Source organism: Vombatus ursinus, unplaced genomic scaffold, assembly GCF_900497805.2.
Source record: "Vombatus ursinus unplaced genomic scaffold, bare-nosed wombat genome assembly UNPS02014809.1, whole genome shotgun sequence".
In the NCBI taxonomy this organism is placed as follows: domain Eukaryota; kingdom Metazoa; phylum Chordata; class Mammalia; order Diprotodontia; family Vombatidae; genus Vombatus; species Vombatus ursinus.
The window spans coordinates 18,586,252-18,604,355 of NW_020954587.1; the positions used below are offsets into that span (position 1 = coordinate 18,586,252).

Consider the following 18,104-nt stretch of genomic DNA (forward strand, 5'->3'; position numbering starts at 1 on the left):
TTATGGACATAACATGATAATACCATGCCTACAAATGAATCAGTGATTTTTGTGTGACTACATTACAAAATGAGAGGGTACACAAAATGGGGGAGGACAGCAGGGGATTAGAGGGAAGTGTTTAATGTGTCTAGATCAAATTGGGGGCTACCTATGAGGGGAAGATGATCCCTGTGTTCTCTCAAGAAGAGAAGACCCTGCAGGGGAATGAATGAGGAGCAGGGGGAAGTATTGAAAAGGAGGAAGAGGAAAGGAGACTTTGCTTTGGTGGTGTGTGATACATGATCTTTTGGGTGAAGAAAGTTGTTCTGTAAAAGAAGATAGAAACTTTGTGCTGAATGAGGTATGGTAGATTCGGTACTTGAAAAGATCAGTTGTCCTACCTTGTAAGGAGGGGAATTAAAACTACTAGGTACAACTGACACCTGAGGAAGCGAGAGGGCATGGACCCAGGGAGGAATTTTTTAAGTAAATACAGAAAATAGGGTAAACAGTGGGATAGTAAAAATCAGTAGTGGCCTGCATAATAAAGAACATGGTGATGATGGAGGAGGTCCCATTACTGGGCAATGTCCTCTCCATCACATTCAGGAATTGGCTTTGTTCTGGAAGTGAAGCACAATGGTAAAGGGAAATCACAATTGGGAAATGGCTGAACAAGTTGTGGTATATGATTGTGATGGAATACTGATGATGAGCTCACTGATTTTAGAAAAACATGGAAAGACTTGCACTAAATAATGAAGAGCAAAATGAGCAGAACCAAGAAAACATAGTATACAGTAACAGTAATATTGTTTTAAGAATGACTTTGAGTGAATAAGTTATTTTTCTACTATAAATACCCAAATTAGCTGTAAAGAGCATATGAAGAAAGATGCTGTCTGCATCCAGAGAAAGAACTGATAGATAAAAGTATGTAGAGAATGATTTTTACATACACACATATACATACATATATAATATATATATATAATACTTATTTGTGTCTAATGGTAGCTATCTCTATGGCGGGGAGGAAGAGAATGAAGGAAAAAAGAAATTTACATGATAATTTTGTTGTATATTTTAAAAGAATAGCAGGTTGTGCATAATAGATTTGCAGTTTCATGTATAATCTTATGGAAATGCTTGTTTTTTTCCCTAAAATAAAATAAAAGATAAATAAATGAAAATGGGGAATCTTCAAGGCAAGTTCTATAAGGTAGTGACAGCAGCTACTTAGAGGGAAAAGTCTATTTTCAGAAGTTTTGATCCCATGAGAAATACAAGGAATACAAAGAGATAAGATAAGGGATTATGAACCTGAGAAAGAAAGTAGATAGAGAAAATGGATAATGAAAATAGTGAGAGAGAAATTCTCTCTAAAATGGAGCAAAAAATGAAAATTTTAAAAACTGATGAACAGGACTAATTGGAAGGGAGAAGAGAGATTCTACTTAACTGAGAAGAAAAAGGAGCAGGGGATAATCAAATAACCAGAGAAAATCAGTAAAGGAAAATGAATCAATAGGCAAAACCCCAAGGAGGTAGGGTTGACAAATAGGAGGGAAAGATCAGAGATGAAGAAAAGAGTCAGTAGGAACAAGGCCACCTAATAAAAGAGTAAACTAAAGTAACTGAAGAAACATAGTACTGTATTTACAGCAGGAGGGGAAAATAATGATTTGAAAAAAGTCAATATTAGAGACAGTTGGGAAAAAATGTAGACCTAACTCTCAAATCTCTAACTGTGAATTGATTAAATAATCCAGTAAAGGAAATGAGTGACATATTGGATAAGAAAATAAAACTTTACAATCTGTTGCCTACAAGAAATACATTTAGAAAACAAAAACATACACACAAAGAAATTGAGGGGATGAATTTTTTTTTTACTATGCACCACATAAATCCAAAAACGCAGGAGCTACAATTGTGTTATCTGACAAAGCAAAAACATTAAAAATATAGAAAGGATTAAACAAGGAAGCTATATCATGCTGAAAGGAACCATAGACAGTCAATCAATATCAATAATCAACTTTTATGGTCCAAATGCCATTGCATTTAAATTCATAAAGGAAACATTAACTGAAGTACAAAAAGACATAGACCATAATACAACAGTGACAGGAGGCTTCAATATCCCTTTGTCAGTTGTGGATATATCCAACAGAAAGATAAATGAAAGAGAAAATATGGAACTGAACAAATTGCTGGAGAAACTAGAACTAAAAGACTTATAGCATCTTCTAATTAGGATTGTAAAAGAATGTACATATTTTTTAGCATCGCATAGAAATTTTATAAAAAGATTTAAGGCAAATGTAAAAATGCATAAATAGTTAATACATCCTTTACTGACAGTAATGCAAATAGTTATTGGCTTAGGGCCAAAAAACAAAAGATATAGACTCAAATGGAGACTTGACAATGAAATACCAAATAATGAATGGGTCAAACAACAAATCATAGAAACAATTAATAATTATAAGAAGGATAATTATAATGATGAGACAGCATTCTAAAATTTCTGGGGTACAGCTAATGTAGTCCTCAGGGGAAAAACCATATCCTTATGAACATACATTAAAAAATAGAAAAAAAAAAGAAAAAATCTTTAGAAAAATTAGAAAAATAGAAAAAAATAATGAATTGAATATGCATTTTAAAAATTTAGGTTGAATCAAATTTATAAAAATAAGAGCCATTCCCCAATTGATAAATGATCAAAAGATATGATCAATTTTCAGATGAAGTAATCAAAGCTATCTGTAGCCATATTAAAAAATACTCTAACTCACCATTGATTGCAGAAATGCAAATTAAAACAATTCTGAGGCACTACCTCATGCCTATTACATTACCTAGTAGGACAGGAAAGGTAAATGACAAGTGTTGGAGGGGATGTGGGAAAAAAAAGACATTAATGCACTGTTGGTGGCGTTATGAACTGATTCAACCATTCTGTAGACCAGTTTAAAACTATACCCAAAGAGATGTAAAACCATGCATACACTTTGACCCAGCAATACCACTACTAGGTCTGTATCCCAAAAGAGATAAAAAAACAAAGAAGGAAATGATGTATATGTACAAAAATATTTATCGCAGCTCTTTTATGGGGGCAAAGAATCAGAAATTGAGGAGATGCCCATAAACTGGGGACTGGCTGAATAAGTTGTTGTATGTGATTATGATGAAATGCTATTGTACTAGAAGAAATGATGAGCAGGGTGTTCTCAGAAAAACCTGGAAAGACTTGCATGGGCTGAGGCAAAGTGAAATGTATTGTGTACAAATTAACAGCAATATTGTAATGTGATCAGCTGTGAATGACAGCTATTCTCAGCAATACAATGATCCAAGACAACTCTGAAGGACTTATGATGAAAATGCTATCCATCCCCAGAAAAAGAACTGATGGTGTCTGAATACGAATTGAAGCATACTTTTAAAAAACTATTTGTTTTTCCTGCATTTTTGTCTATGTTTTCTTTTACAACATGACTATTATGGATGTGTTTTGCATGTCTGCAGATGTATAACCTATATCAAATTGCTTGCCCTCTCAATGGGGGTGGGGAGTGGGGAGGGAGGAAGGGAGAGAATCTAGAACTCAGAGTTTTAAAAATGAATGTTAAAAATTGTTTTTACATGTAACTGGGGAAAATGAAATACTAAATAATTTCAAATAAATTGTAAACATTTTGAAAATTTTGGTCCAGTCCTTTCATTCTATAATTTTCATGCCTTTCCAAGAAGTTCTTAGGAACATCTTCTCCAGAGTCTCCTTGGTATGTAACTACAACTGATCCCAACCTTGCTTTTGGCTTAGTCATGCTATTGCTTTGCTAATCTGTTTTAATACTGTACAGTAGGTGGTTGGATGACAGGTTGCATTTGTCAGACAACTATATATGAAGCTGAATGTTCTATAAAACCTTTGAAATTCAACCTTCTTGAGTTGAGACAAACATAGATATTATCTGCTGATATAGATGAAATTAGTATGATTCAAGGTCTAGCTGAACTTTTCCATGTTGACCCATTCCAAATCATTGCAACAGAGAAAATGAAGCAGAGAGAGGCTTCCTCTGCAGTTTGACAAGTGACTGGCATACTGAGTCCTTGAAAAAAGCTGTGGTTCACTTTCTATATTATCATGAAAACTGACCACTTCTTGTAATGTCTCCAGTGTTAAAATTGTCTATGGAAGTTTTCTGAAAAATAGTGTCTTTTATGGTTTTCAGGAAGCATTATCTGTGGTGAGTGAGGATCAATCATTATTTGAGTGTGCCTACGGAGCTCCACACCTTGCTAAGACTGAGATGACTGCATCCTCCTCCAGTGAATATGGACAGACTTCCAAGATGAGTCCACGTATCCCTCAGCAGGACTGGCTACCACAACCCCCATCCAGAGTTACTATTAAGATGGAATGTAACTCTAATCAAGTTAATGGGTCGAGGTAAGGAGATTATGGGATCAATATTCTTTTTAAAAATATAATTTGAAATATAAGTGTCAGAAAAAATATGGGAATCATCTCTTTCTTCAAAGTTTCTGAAGGAAAATTGAGCATTAATGCTGAATTACTTTGAGAAAAATATGATTTATTGTGGTTTGGACAGAGGCAGTAGAGTCTAGTAATATATTAAATGAAAGTTTTCTCTCAAAACATAAAGAATTTAGAAAGATAATATGCTCACATGTAGGAAATTTCATCTTTGTATTGTTTATTATCTAGAAAATTATGCAGAAAATGGTTTATACATAGAGAAATCAACTAGTCAGACAGATAAATTGTATATACGCTGTACAAGTATATATTGTGTATTTAGACCTCTTCTACCTATGAAAATGAGACTTCATTCTGTTATTTACTTATGTTTGCAACAAAGCATGAATTTCCCCCATAAATATTAAATATGTTTATTGCAATCTGACCATTTTGTGAAGTACTAATGAATACAGAACTGTTCCAAATAGCCAAATATTTTATCTAAGCCTGATGTAATTTTAAGAGAGTGAAAGTGACTGAAATGATATCATACTTCTCTTAGAAAAATAAAATACAAAATATCAATAAGAAGTATGATTTTAAAATTGTTAACTCATTGAAGATTTATAAAGACATTTTCAAGGATGTAATGATGAAGTTACTTCAAAACATAATAAGTGTCACAAACCATTGTTTCCCTTATTGGTTTCCAAGTCATCCTTCTTCTGAGGATTTGTGGACTGATGAGGCTTCATGTACTTGTACTATCTATCAATCAATCAACAAATATTTATTAAGTGGCTACTATGTGCTGGCTTCTGGGTATACAAATACAATAAATGAAAAGTCCCTATTCTCAAGAAATTTACATTCTCAAAGTGGAGACATCAAGGATAAACATAGATACATACAGAATAAATATAAATAGAATATATTCTTTGAATATATGTATTTAACTACATATAGTTAATTTTAGGAAATTTTAGAGGAAGGGTATGATCAGGTGAAGAGATCAGAAAAGGACTGAAGTAGAATATGGTGATTGTGTTGCATCTTGAATGAAATGGGAGATTATGAGGTGGTGGTGAAATGTAAATGCATGCCAATCAATAAAAAATAATAGAGATGGGGATCAACTTTTGTGTGTGAGGAACAGATCTTAGCTGGATTGTAGAGTATATAAAGTGGAATAATGTCAAATGAGATTGGAAAGATAGAACTAGGTTACAAAGGACCTTACAAGCTAAAAAGAGGAGTTTATATTTTATCTTAATGGCAATAGTAAGTTATTGGAAATAATTGTGTACAGGAATGACATGATCAAATATGCACTTAAGGAAAATCATGTTTTCAGTTGTGAATAATACAAACTAGAATGGGGAAAGACTTAAGCATGGAGATCAGTTAGTAGACCCTAGCGATAATCTAGGTGAAAAATGATAAGGACCTAAATAAGGTGCTAACTGTGTAAGTGGAGGAGAGTTGTGCAAGAGAAGTTGTGGAAGCAAATAAAGGTGTAAGATTTGTCAATTGATTGCATATGCAAGGTAAGAAAAAGCAAGGAGTAGATAATTAATCCCAGGAGAATGATTCCATCTTTAACAGGTTAAAATTTGACAGAGGGGAAAGTTTGAGTAGAAATGTAATGAATTATATTTTAGACATATTGAGTTGTCTTTGGGACATCCAGTTTACAGTGTATAATAGACAACTGGCAATACAGAATTGAAACTCAGAGGTTGAGGCTTGATACATAGATTTGGGAGTTATTGTAATGGAGATTAAATCTATATGAATTGATGAGGTCATGAGAGTGGAGAGAGAAAAAAACCCTTGGGAAGTGTAGGGAATACTCGAAATTGGGAGGATGATGAACCAGTCAAGTAGACTGACAAGTAGCAGTTGGACAGGAGAACCAGGAAAGAATAGTGTCATAAAAACCCAGTGAAGAGAGAATCCGAGTGGAGACAATTGTGTACACTAGTGGTTCAGGAAGAATAAGGAGTGAAAAAAAAGTCAAATTTGGCAATTAGCTCAATGATAACTTTTGAAAGAGTAAAGTGAAACTATTACAAAGGGAGTTGAAAGATCTAGGATCTCTAACTACTTCTATGAAGCCAATTCACATCTCTGAACATTTTTTCCCACGAAGAATGTGAATGCTATATACTTGCACTGTTCATCACTGTGACTCCATTCATATAGAGTGGAAATCAGGACAAAGCAGATCCATTTTGGAAATTAAATCATTCAAAGGGTTTACTTAGTGAAGTACCAAAAGGACCCCAGAACCAAATGTTCCTTAATATGAACTCTAAGGTCAGGGTTACAGTGAAACTCAAGTTTACTGAACATCCCAAGGGAAGCTTTGAAGATAGTCTGTATAAAACAGTTAAGGTTCCATTACAAATATAAAAGAGTTGTTCATTTAATTTCATTCTCGTTGGGACCATCTTCTTTCCTTTCTCTGTGGAGGGTTGGGATACCATTTTATAAATGAGGAAACTGAGGTCTGGACTTCAGTGCCTCTCCCAATTAAATAAACAGAAAAGAGGTGGATTCAGGGCTGTAAGTCAGGTCCTCTGGCTTAGGTAGAAAGCTTTCAGTAGATGAAGTAACTGGAAGACTTTTCTGAAGGATTGATTTCTATCTTTCTTTGACATTAACCCACAATAAAATCTGGCACTGAAAACAGGAACCTTTTCTCTGTTAGTCAAAAACAAAAACTGAGTGGAGAATAAGGACATAACAGGAAAGTAGAATTGAAGGTGAAAAAGATGCTAAATGTTGTATATTATACCTTTTTCCTTAGTTTATTCATTAATTTTTTTCTTTGATTATTTATTCATTTATCTATTTGCTACTTTATTGGTTTTATGAGTTGTCTTATAAATGCAACAATACAAAAAGAACAAGGTCCCACCAGCCCCAGTCTACCTCTCTGTCCATTCCACTTTTACTGTAAGTGGAGGGACACAACAAAGTACACAGGATCCCAGGGTTTCACTTTACAAAACTGGGGAAAGAGAAAAATAGGTTAGTCAATAAACTTTTATTAAGTGCCCACAAGTATGGCAGGCACTGTGCTAAATATTGGATATATAAAGGCATTAGACAGTCCCTACTCTTAAGGAGCTCACAATCTAATGGGAGAAATAAAATATAAACAACTATGTACAATCAAGTTACATAAAGGATAAATTGGAAATAATCAACAAAGGAAAGCCACAAGCATTAAAGGGCATCAGTAAAGGATTTCAGTAGGAAGTGGGATTTTACCTAGGACTTAAAGGAAGCCAAGGAAGTCAAGAGGCAGAGAAGAAAAGGGAAAGACTTTGATATGAGGAGAGGAATATCTCAAGAGAATAATCTCTCAATTATCCTCATCCTGCTGCCATCAGAATGTCTAAGAATTGAAGTCCAGATCTTCAACCAGTTTTTACAGTCTTTTAATTCCAGTGGAGGAAAGCCAAGGAGAAAGTGAGAAGTTAGGAAGGAAAATGACCCCTATCACCTGATCCCACCCAATGTCTAACATTAGCTTCTTCATTGGGATAGGACCCTAAGTCATACCAGGAATGAAAGAGGAAAACCCTGACAACTACTGTCCAGGGGGAAAATATTTAGAAGTTTAGACCTCTAAATAAGACTGAGAAGAAGTGTTAGGCAGAGGTGCTGGAAGCATCTGGCACTAGTAGAAAGACAGTCCCTAACTAACAATGTCTACCCACATTCTACTCCTCTATCCTTTCCTCTTTTTAACTGCTCCAGACAATCACAGTGAATAGCACTGTTCAGTGAGGTTTTGATCTACCAGTGTGATCCCCTTAAACTTCCATGGACAGATTTCAAAGGAAATGAGAAATCCAGACATCTTCCTGTCTACTAATGCCCTCTGTCTCCACCAAGAATCATTTTGTCTCTTCCCACCTGAGAGAAGAGCTATGGCTATGACTTATAAAAGACATAAGGTCCATGGTCTTCAGGGGCATTTCCTGGTCCTATACCAACTGTACCCAATTTACCCATTATTCATCCACTAGGCAGCCACTAGTTGTCTTGTGCTCTCAGATGCAGTGTCACTAGATATCCTTGGTCTCCTCAGGCCCAAAGAGCTGAAGTTTCAGTGCCCATAGGCATCCTGTGCCATGGCAGTACACTTTCAATATAACCACTTCTGGCATCATGACTCATGCAAATTGGCAACCTGATTATCATTCAACTCACTTCATCATGCCCCACATGGATGCACCAACCTTGAGGGGAAGGTTTTGGTACTTCACAATCCCCTACCTGTGTTGCTTGAACATGCCAAGCTATTGACATCTGGAATGCCCCATGTCTATCCAGTACTCAGTGGCAAGTGAACCTAAGTGAGGTTTCTAGGGGAAAATAGTCAATGAAGGAAAGTTTAGTGTCTTCCCTGTATCCTATCCCTTGGGAGCAGGGAAGCTAGGATCATGACCAGTCAAGGAGCTGGTGTGTGTGTGCCTCTGTGTGTGTGTGTGTGTGTGTGTGTGTGTTGTGGAGGGGTAGAGAGCTCTTGACCAGGCCTTTGGATCAGGCCCAAAGGGAGCTCTTGCCTGGAAAAAAGCTCTGGGGAAAGAAAGAGGGACCCTTCCTCCCTTCTCTCCTTCCATTACTCCCTCTCTCCTTCCTTCCTTCCTTCCTTCCTTCCTTCCTTCCTTCCTTCCTTCCTTCCTTCCTTCCTTCCTTTCACAAATGTCTTACTGGTAATGCTATAAGACTACAAATCTTATGTAGTGCATGCTCTGAGGCAACTATCCCAACTCCCACTCTCTAATAGGTTCCATGCCTCTAAAGATTAGCTATCATATGCCCTCAGGGTTCTAGGAATATTGCTGAGAGTTTGAGCCTTGTCTTTTCTTATTCTTTAGTTCATAAACCCCCAAGAGGTGCTTATGAAAGGGACATTTACTAATGTGGTAGAGTAGGAGCAGTTGGTACAAACATCCCCCCCAAAAGTCTGTGACACATTCTCCTACAAGTGCATACAGAGGCTTGGGGAAAGTGGACTCAAATTTAAATCACATATGGCAAAGGGGTAACTCACAGTTTCTGGTTTCTCAAAGTCCTTTCGTCCCCTTTGTGGAGTACTCAAAAAGTATTTGTTTTAATTCCTTTATGGAGTTATGAATTGACCTTCACATATCACATCCAGCCATATTTATTAAGGGTCTATTATGTGATAAACCCTGTGCCAAATACTGGGAAAGACTTTAGCTTAAAAAGGACAAGGTCTCTCACTGCTCCTGGGTCTTCTCCAGTCATCCTGCTCTATATCTTGCCACTGGACCCAGATGGCTCTGGAGCAGGCCTACACAACTTGTAAACTTTTTTGGGCCACAGATAGGTTAGACTGGAGACAGAGTGATGATGGTTATTTGCCGTGGGTCACATGACAAACAGGAGAGTACACAGTGGCAACCTTACATTTTTCACAGGCTGCTCAAAATCCTTTAGCAGGCCACAAGCTGCATGGGCTGTATGTTGCACAGGCCTGCTCTGGAGGAAAGAGTGAGCCTCCCTCACTTAAATCCAATTCTCTTGCACGTCAAGGAATTACTTTCCTGATGTCACTGTCCTTTTCAAGAATGAAGGACAAACAACAACAACAATAAATACTGAAGATACAAATAGAAACAAAGATAGTCTTTGCCCACAAGAAGTTTAAACTCTAATTAGGGAAGATAACATAAAAAAAGGAAGCTGAAAAACAGGAGGGACAAATATGGGAGGAAGGTACTCAGCAAGAGGACATGACTGAGAGTTCTAAAGAAGTTCAAAAAATGTCTGAAATGTTGAGAATGGTGAGAAATGATAAGAAAAACCATGCTGAGTGGCCTCGTTAAATAGAGACCCTGCAGCCCATAGCCCTGCCCTCCACTCAAAAGATCTAATAGGAGGGGCAAAGAGTAATGATGAGATGTGATGTGAATAACAGGCAGATTTAAGCACGCACATAAGGAGATTTCCCAGTGATGAGTTTCCTGGGAAAGGAAGGTTTGCTGGAGAATTCCAAAGAAGTCCCAAAGCAAGTCAGCTGGTGGGAAATGGTGAGGTTCATGTAGTCACAAGATTTAATCATACTTGATCAGGCTCTAATGTCTTAACAAGGGAGGACTTTGTTATCCTTCTATGAAGTATGAACACTTGCATATGATTGAGTCAGAAGAGAACAACATCATTTGGATGAATAAAAACTTTGTCACACTTTCACAGGGCTTTAAATAGCTAAGCCCCAAAGACAGTTTGGCTATTTGTGGAGCTGAACTAAGAACCAGCAGTCAGGGAAGAATCCAGTTCTTCACCTTTTTCTCTTCCTCTCAACTCTAACATCTCCCACAAGTGTAGTAGTAGATCTTTATGCGCAGAGGGAGACATCCCATTCAGCAGCTAGAGATCCAGTGCGAGAGCTAGATGCAGAGGTGAGGGAATAGAGACAGATATGGATACAAAGAGGCAGTCACTTGAAGGTAGAAAGAGCTTCAAAGAGTGTGAGCCCTGGCTGCATATCCAAACATGAACTCACTAGCTGAGTAACCCAACCAGTGATGATAGCAAAGGCTTTTAGACTTGACAATAATGGAGTCTTGCTTGCATGTGCTCTGTGTTGTATTCTTCTCAGATACTGTGCATGTTAGCAGAGAGTTTACCCCAGGTTTAAAGGGGAGAGGTTATTTTAAAGCTACTATATTTTACAATACCATCTTAGTAAAATGGCTCTTGGTGAGGCACTTGTGACTCTACTGTAGGCTGACTATTAATAGGAAGAACACTAGTGGGAACTTATAAGTTATAGTAATAGGAGCTTGGGCCCCCAGGGTACCCAGAATCTGAGGTTGGTGCTTCTCCCTGGGATCCAGTTGCAAACATGTGTGTCAAATTGGGGACAAATGGCCCAGAGAGAGTTATTACACTATGGATTTTATGACTCATGGTAGTTATAAGGCAAGTAAATAAAACCTTAATGTCTTCTCATTCAGAAAGGACTACCTATGTTTAAATTTGTGGACTTGTTTTGCTCTGTTAGATTAGACATGGAGGCTTTTAGATGCTTCAATTTGCTTTGCAAAAAATGGGTCTTTAACAGATACTAACTTTCCTAAGCAAGGGTCTCACAAAATTGATTGATTTTTATAAGATGGGTTGGGAGTTTTGTAAATTGTTGTTAAAAGAGTTATCTAATGATTGCAAAATATTTTGTCATCATAAACTTTATTTTGATAGTAACTTTCTTCAAAAGAAAGTTCTTGTAGAAGGTTTTTCTGAGATTTAGTGAACACACACACACACACACACTATACATATGCACACACACACAGAATCAGATCTTCCAGCTATTAGCTTAATGGTATTTTCTGTACAGAACAATATTTATCATTTGGGTTTCTTGAACAATGTATTTCCTTAAAGCCAAATGACTCCTAAGAATGAAAACTAATATGTAGAAAAAGAACGGATTTGGGGTGTTTTTTTTGTCCATTTTTTTTGTCTTGGTGCCCTTCATTGTCAGTCAGTCAGTCAGTCAGTCAGTCAGTCAATAAGAAATTATTAAGTTAGTGCCAGGCAATGTGCTAAGTGCTAGTTACTTTATAAAGAGATGGACATTAAGAAAGCAGTCTGTATGCTGAGTCCTAAAACTCACAAATATGAAAGCTGAATGGTTGGAGAAGGACCTTCTTTCCCAACCAACCAGTATTCTACAACTTTAAGCTTAATATGCTTTTAAACACATAAAATGAAATACATTTTATAAAAAGTAAGCCATTGCCATTTTATGTTTTCCAAACAAATAATAAAATAAGAAGGGAGGAAGAACCTATATTATAGGCCATCTGGGAAGGTATTGTGGCTCTGGCTTGCATACCACCATAACAGACTTTAAAATTCACTGCATCTCTAATCCAATTGTAACTTGTATATAATACAAATTATCATTTCATAGTTGCAGCGTAGGCTCATAGGTCCAATGATATAAAGCTGTAAGGGACATTTAAGGTCCATTGAGTCTAAATTTCTCATTTTATTTTTTAAATTCAAAGATAAAATTATTAGTGATTTAGAGTATTTTTCATGTAGGTATTGATAGCTTGGATTTTTTTTCTCTGAAAACTTCCTATTCTTTTTCTTTGACCATTTATCAATTAAGGAATGGTTCTTATTCTTATACATTTGAATCAGTTCCCTACGTATCTTAGAAATGAGAACTTTAAAAGAGAAGCTTGCTACAAAAATATTTCCCCAATTTCCTGCTTGTCTTCTAATTTTAGCTGCATTTGGTTTTGTTTGTGCAAAAACTTTCAACACCCTCATTTAACAGAGAGGTTGACTTGCCCAACACCATAAAGGTAGAATTTCAACTCCTGTCATCTGACTCCAAATCCTTCATGGCCTTTTCTGTACCACAGTACCACTTCAAAAAACCCACTGTAACATCAGAGATCTAGAACTCAATGGATCTAGGAGGTCATGTTGTACACCTGTCCTGTCTTCAATTTATCCTGTCTATATCTTGTTTGTACATAGCTGTTTGTGTGTTGACTGCCCCAAAAAACTGTGAGCTCCTTGAGATGCAGAACTTTGCATTTATTTGTTTGTTTATTTATTTTTTATTTCTAGCATTTAGCATAATCCTTGGAACGTAGTTGGCACAAATACTTGTTGACTTGATTTTCGTTGACTGTACTATGTTGTCTCCAATTAGCAGACAGTTTTCCTTCATTTTAGTCTCATGCCCAAGAAGCACTCAAGTGTTTGCATTAATGGAGAAATGAGAATTTGTATTCAAATTTAAATGAGTTGTTTCTCTACTATTAAATAAAATGAGTATTGCTAGTATTTCTAGCCTTCCTGGCCTAGAGCCAAATATTAACTGACAATTTGATAGGATGTTCATAAGGTTCAAAACAGCAGAGAAGTAGCTGGTGTAAAAGTGCATACAACAACAAGATGGTTTCAATTAGTACCTAGCTATCATTTGATTGAAATGGAGGGCTATTGTATATCATTCCATGAACGGGTTTTGCTTTCACCCCATAGAACCCCAAGGAAGTCACATGTATTATTTCTTTCATCTTTTCAACTTGTGGAATAATGATGGTTTTGCACATTTTTGATCCTTGGCCAGGTTGTATATAGCACACTTGGGAAGCTTGATCACAAATGAAACTCATTGCACTTATATAGCATGCTACAATTCACAAAGGTTCCTTCTCTTCTAGCTCTCCCTGACTATAACAGGCCTTTAACTCTTTGTGCTTTGATTAAACAAACCCTGTGTGGAGAGTCATCCTCCTATAGTGTCAGGAAGATAAAGATTCAAATTCTGTCTCTGATACTAGTTGTGGCCATGGACAAGTCATTTAACTTCTCAATGCCTAACAGCAACTAAATCTAAGTCACTGAGGAGTTGATTATGTACATACATGGGGGAAATTTTAGTACTGTGAGCTCCCTAAGCTGATAAAGTTAAAAAATTGCAAGTTTGTACCAAAAAAAGTGTGCAATATTTTTGCAAAAGCAAAAATGAGGTAAAAGTTGTTCTCTAGCTTCATCACAGTCAAATTTCTTTATTCATTCAGTCATTCATTTATTTATTAAACATCTATTCCACAATACACAAAGACTTGTTCAGTCTTGTCTGATTGTCATCTCCCTGGAGATTTTAGGTAGTATGTTTAATTGCCTAATATAACAATAAAATTGCTTTCATGTGTCAGATTTTTTTTATTTTTTAATACAGCTCTAAATATTAAAAGCTGTTAAGTGTTTATTTATAATTGTTTTGTCTCTGTAATTTTGTCCATTATGGTAGAGGACCATATGTAATCCATATGTAGTATATATAGAAGTCATTTCTTCTAATATTTGCATAGAACCTTTGTTACATGACAAGTTGCAATTTCATCAAAGTGGGTATTTACTTTATCAAGATGGATCAGAAAAACCTCTATGGCTTGATAGACAGTCTCCCCCCCCCCCAAAAAAAATCACATACTGTCCAGCTTTCTGTTAATGAGCCTCTCTGGATTTATCCAGACTGATTCTTGAATGACAGATATGCAAGCAGTTGCTGGGTACATTACTGAGAGCCTTCAATTTTGATAGGACCTATTATTCTTCTGCCCTTCAGCCATCCAAAAGCTAAGGTCCCTATCCACATCATAATGATACATCAGAATATGCCTTCAATGGAAGTTATAGAATCATATATTTTTAAAGGTAAAAGTAATCCACTCCAGTAGTCAAAACTCTTGAAGCCTATTTGCTGGTAAATAATATTTCACTTCCTCATTAAGAAATTTGTTAGCCTAAAATTTCTCCCCAAAGTTTACTTCATCACATATATAGGATCAGCAGGAAACTCTGCATGGTTTCCAAATGGAATCTGGGTCGGCTTTACTGCTATTTGTACATCCACTAATTTTTCACTTGATTACAGAAATTATTTCATTAGGTCAAAAAACTAAAGTATGAAGTGACTGTTTAAGTGACTTGCTGAAGTAGCAGTGGGAATCAATCTCCTTCTCAACTTATAGATTTATTCTCAACTCATAGACTACCACAATAAGCTACATCTTTTTGGACAATAAGTTGCTCTCTTCTCTTGAATAGTCATTTACACTTGCTATTTTCTTTCATAGTATTAGAGAAATCTTGTGTCATCAAATAGCAAAGTATGTGTTTTCTTTTCTAAGTAAATATGTCTAAATATGTATAGCATATTAGCTATGGTGTCAGACTAGTGAACCAAGTGGGTGGGACAATAAGAATTTTGACCTGTAAAGTAAAATATTTTTGGTTCACCAGATTTTCAGATTGTATGAAAAACTTTTTTGAAAAGTTTCAGTGAATTTCGTTCTTTTCTCTATTGAAAAATCAAAATGTTTACAAAGCAGAAGGACCTTACCAGTTAACGTTCCCTTCTATTTTATAAGCACCTCATCTTTAGCATATGTCCATTTTTAGCATATTTAGTATTATGTACATAGGTTTCTAACTTCAGTACTTCAAAGATCTGATTTCATCGGTATGGATGACACAGATCAATAAATATTAAAGTCTTTTTATCACACAGTGAATGGTCTTTGAGATTATTTGTGGCTGAATTGCCTGCTTTTACCCTGCTTTTAATCTGCTATTGAGTCTCTCCAAACCTATAAAAACTGGTTCCTAGAGAGCAACATACATTCTACCACTGAGCTTTTGTTGAAACTTCAAGGGAAAGAGACCAGTATTTAGTGGTTCTGGGCCCTGCCATTCCCTAGATACCTAACCTTGAGTTTGTCAATTACCCCTCAGGGCCTCAGTTTTTTCATATGTAAAATTAACAAGTTGGACAACATGATCTCCAAGGTCTCTTCCATTTTTAAATCTTATGGTGCCTGGGAAGCACCCCCAGTTTGGTAGCATCTACCATGTTATGCTCTGCTGACTTAGCCTTGGAGAGCTCAGTGTCAACTCCCCATTATGAAATGGAATAGAAATAAGACTCAAGTGGCATTTTCTTATTATATCATAAGAATAAGAATGAAACAGTCCCCAAATTCCAAGAGTAAGAACACTCTTTGGTATCACCATGTTGAGGAAGAGAGAAACTTGTTAATGGATAAATGAAACACTGAAATTCTTTTGGGAACAAAAGAACTTATAATTCTATAATGGATTTGGCAATGACCTATTCAGTTAATTCTTCCATCTTTATTTTAGAGAGGAAGGGAAAGTGAATATAAGATTGGACAGAAGTTCAAATTACAGGTGTAGAAGAATTATTTAGCACGGGGAAAATAGCATGTAGCCTGAAGTTACATATTTTAAGATTTCTGTTTGCACCTGGAGTGTCAATATAAATCATTGCTGAGCTTGCTTCTACTCAGGGGACAGCATCTGAAATAACTTTTCCACTACCTCTAGTCTAGAATTCTGGTGACTCAGAAATAAAACAGAGCAGAAACCCTGTGCACAATTACCTTCTTGTTTTGAGTCCTTTGAGGGGGAAAAAGTCACATTTACTCCAACCTTCTTACATGTGTGTGGCTTCATTTTCTCCTCTCCCCTATCTCAAATGCAGTTGATTAAACCTGAACATCAGCTTGTAGGATTCTAATGAAGAAACACTGATGTAATGGTAATTAATTTGTCCCTTGGCTGATATTAAGGCTGGAGACGCACCTCATTTCTCCTGTCACTAACAGGAGCCCTTTGTTTAAACCAGTTTCACCTCAGAATGACTTATTTACAGTATTATTCTCATTAGGCAGCTACCTAGGCACTGCTTAGCTAAAGCCACAAAGACCAGCAATCTACACCAAATTCTATCCTTTACTTTTCATACTGATTTGCCCAAGGTTCAGTTCTGGTGGGAACCTGACTTTTCAGTAGAAGTATGCTACCCAATTCTCACATCTAATTGCTCCACATTCACATTGTCTTCCCCCAAAAAGTTCTTAATTATGATAATGTTACTTTTGGCACAGGTCTAAGAGATTCCCAAAGAAGTGGGGAAAGTAAAAAAAAAATACTCAGTGTACAAATATGAAAACAGATATCAACAATCTAATAGTTTGAGGGCTCAGTGTACCTGTGTAGACAAATCAAACAAAAAGATAAGGAAGAAAGAAGTTATGTACCTGAATAGAATTTTAGAAACATAAAATAAGACAGATATCTGCCAGTTGTGGAATGGAAAGCACCTGTATAAAAATTGCTCATGTTCCATGACATAAATCTTTATAATTAAGAGTTTGAAAGCCAAAATATTAAACACATTCTTTATTGACCACATGAGAATAAAATTATAATCAATAAAGGAGCTTTGAAGAATGAATTGAAACTAAAATGAGTATTAATTTTATTCTTAAAAAAATTGGTGAGTCAAGGAACAAATAATAGAAACTAGATACTTTTTTTTGTCGAGGCAGTCAGGGTTAAATGACTTGCCTAGGGTCACACAGCTAGTAAGTATCATGTGTCTGAGGCCAGATTTGAACTCAGGTCCTCCTGACTCCAGGATCAGTGCTTTTTCACTGCACTACCTAGCTGCCCCTGAAACTAGATACTTTTGTCAAAGAAAATGACAATGATCCAATATAACAAAATTTTGGGGATACAGTCAAAGCCCACAGATGATAATTTATATCTCTAAATACTTTCATTAATAAGAGTAAGAAAGGATCAGTAAAATAGGTATACTACACAACAAACAAAAAACTCCATAAGAGCCACCAATAAAACCCAACTGAGCACTAAAATAAAAATTCTAAAAATAGAAGAGATTAATAAAACTGAAAGCAAAAAAGATAATTAACACTATGGTATTTTATTTAAAAAGCTAATAAAATCATTATCTACTATATTTTCTTTTTTTCTCTTTTCTATTCCCTTTTATTCCATTAAATTACAGTTACACACACACACACAGCACAAAGCACAGTGTGTGTCTGTGTGTGTGTGTTTGTGTGTGCACACATATGTGCATAGGTGCAAGGGAGCATAGGATTTGAGGACAAGACGAAAGAGGACCCAATACCCACCCTTTACCCAGCCAGTAGAGAGGGGATACAGCCTCAAACATAGGGCTTCTAGGTAGAGATTA

General features: G+C 36.1%; 1 protein-coding gene across 3 annotated transcripts in view; it reads left to right on the plus strand.

Moving 5' to 3' along the window:
• Positions 1–18,104, plus strand: part of ERG (ETS transcription factor ERG) — a 190,456-nt gene that overhangs the window by 105,128 nt on the left and 67,224 nt on the right. For all 3 annotated transcript variants that reach the window (XM_027875597.1, XM_027875595.1, XM_027875596.1), the window contains exon 2: positions 4,236–4,453. In XM_027875597.1, the coding sequence (XP_027731398.1) occupies positions 4,314–4,453 (140 nt within the window). In that variant the 5' untranslated portion in view covers positions 4,236–4,313. The remainder of the gene's footprint in view (positions 1–4,235; positions 4,454–18,104) is intronic.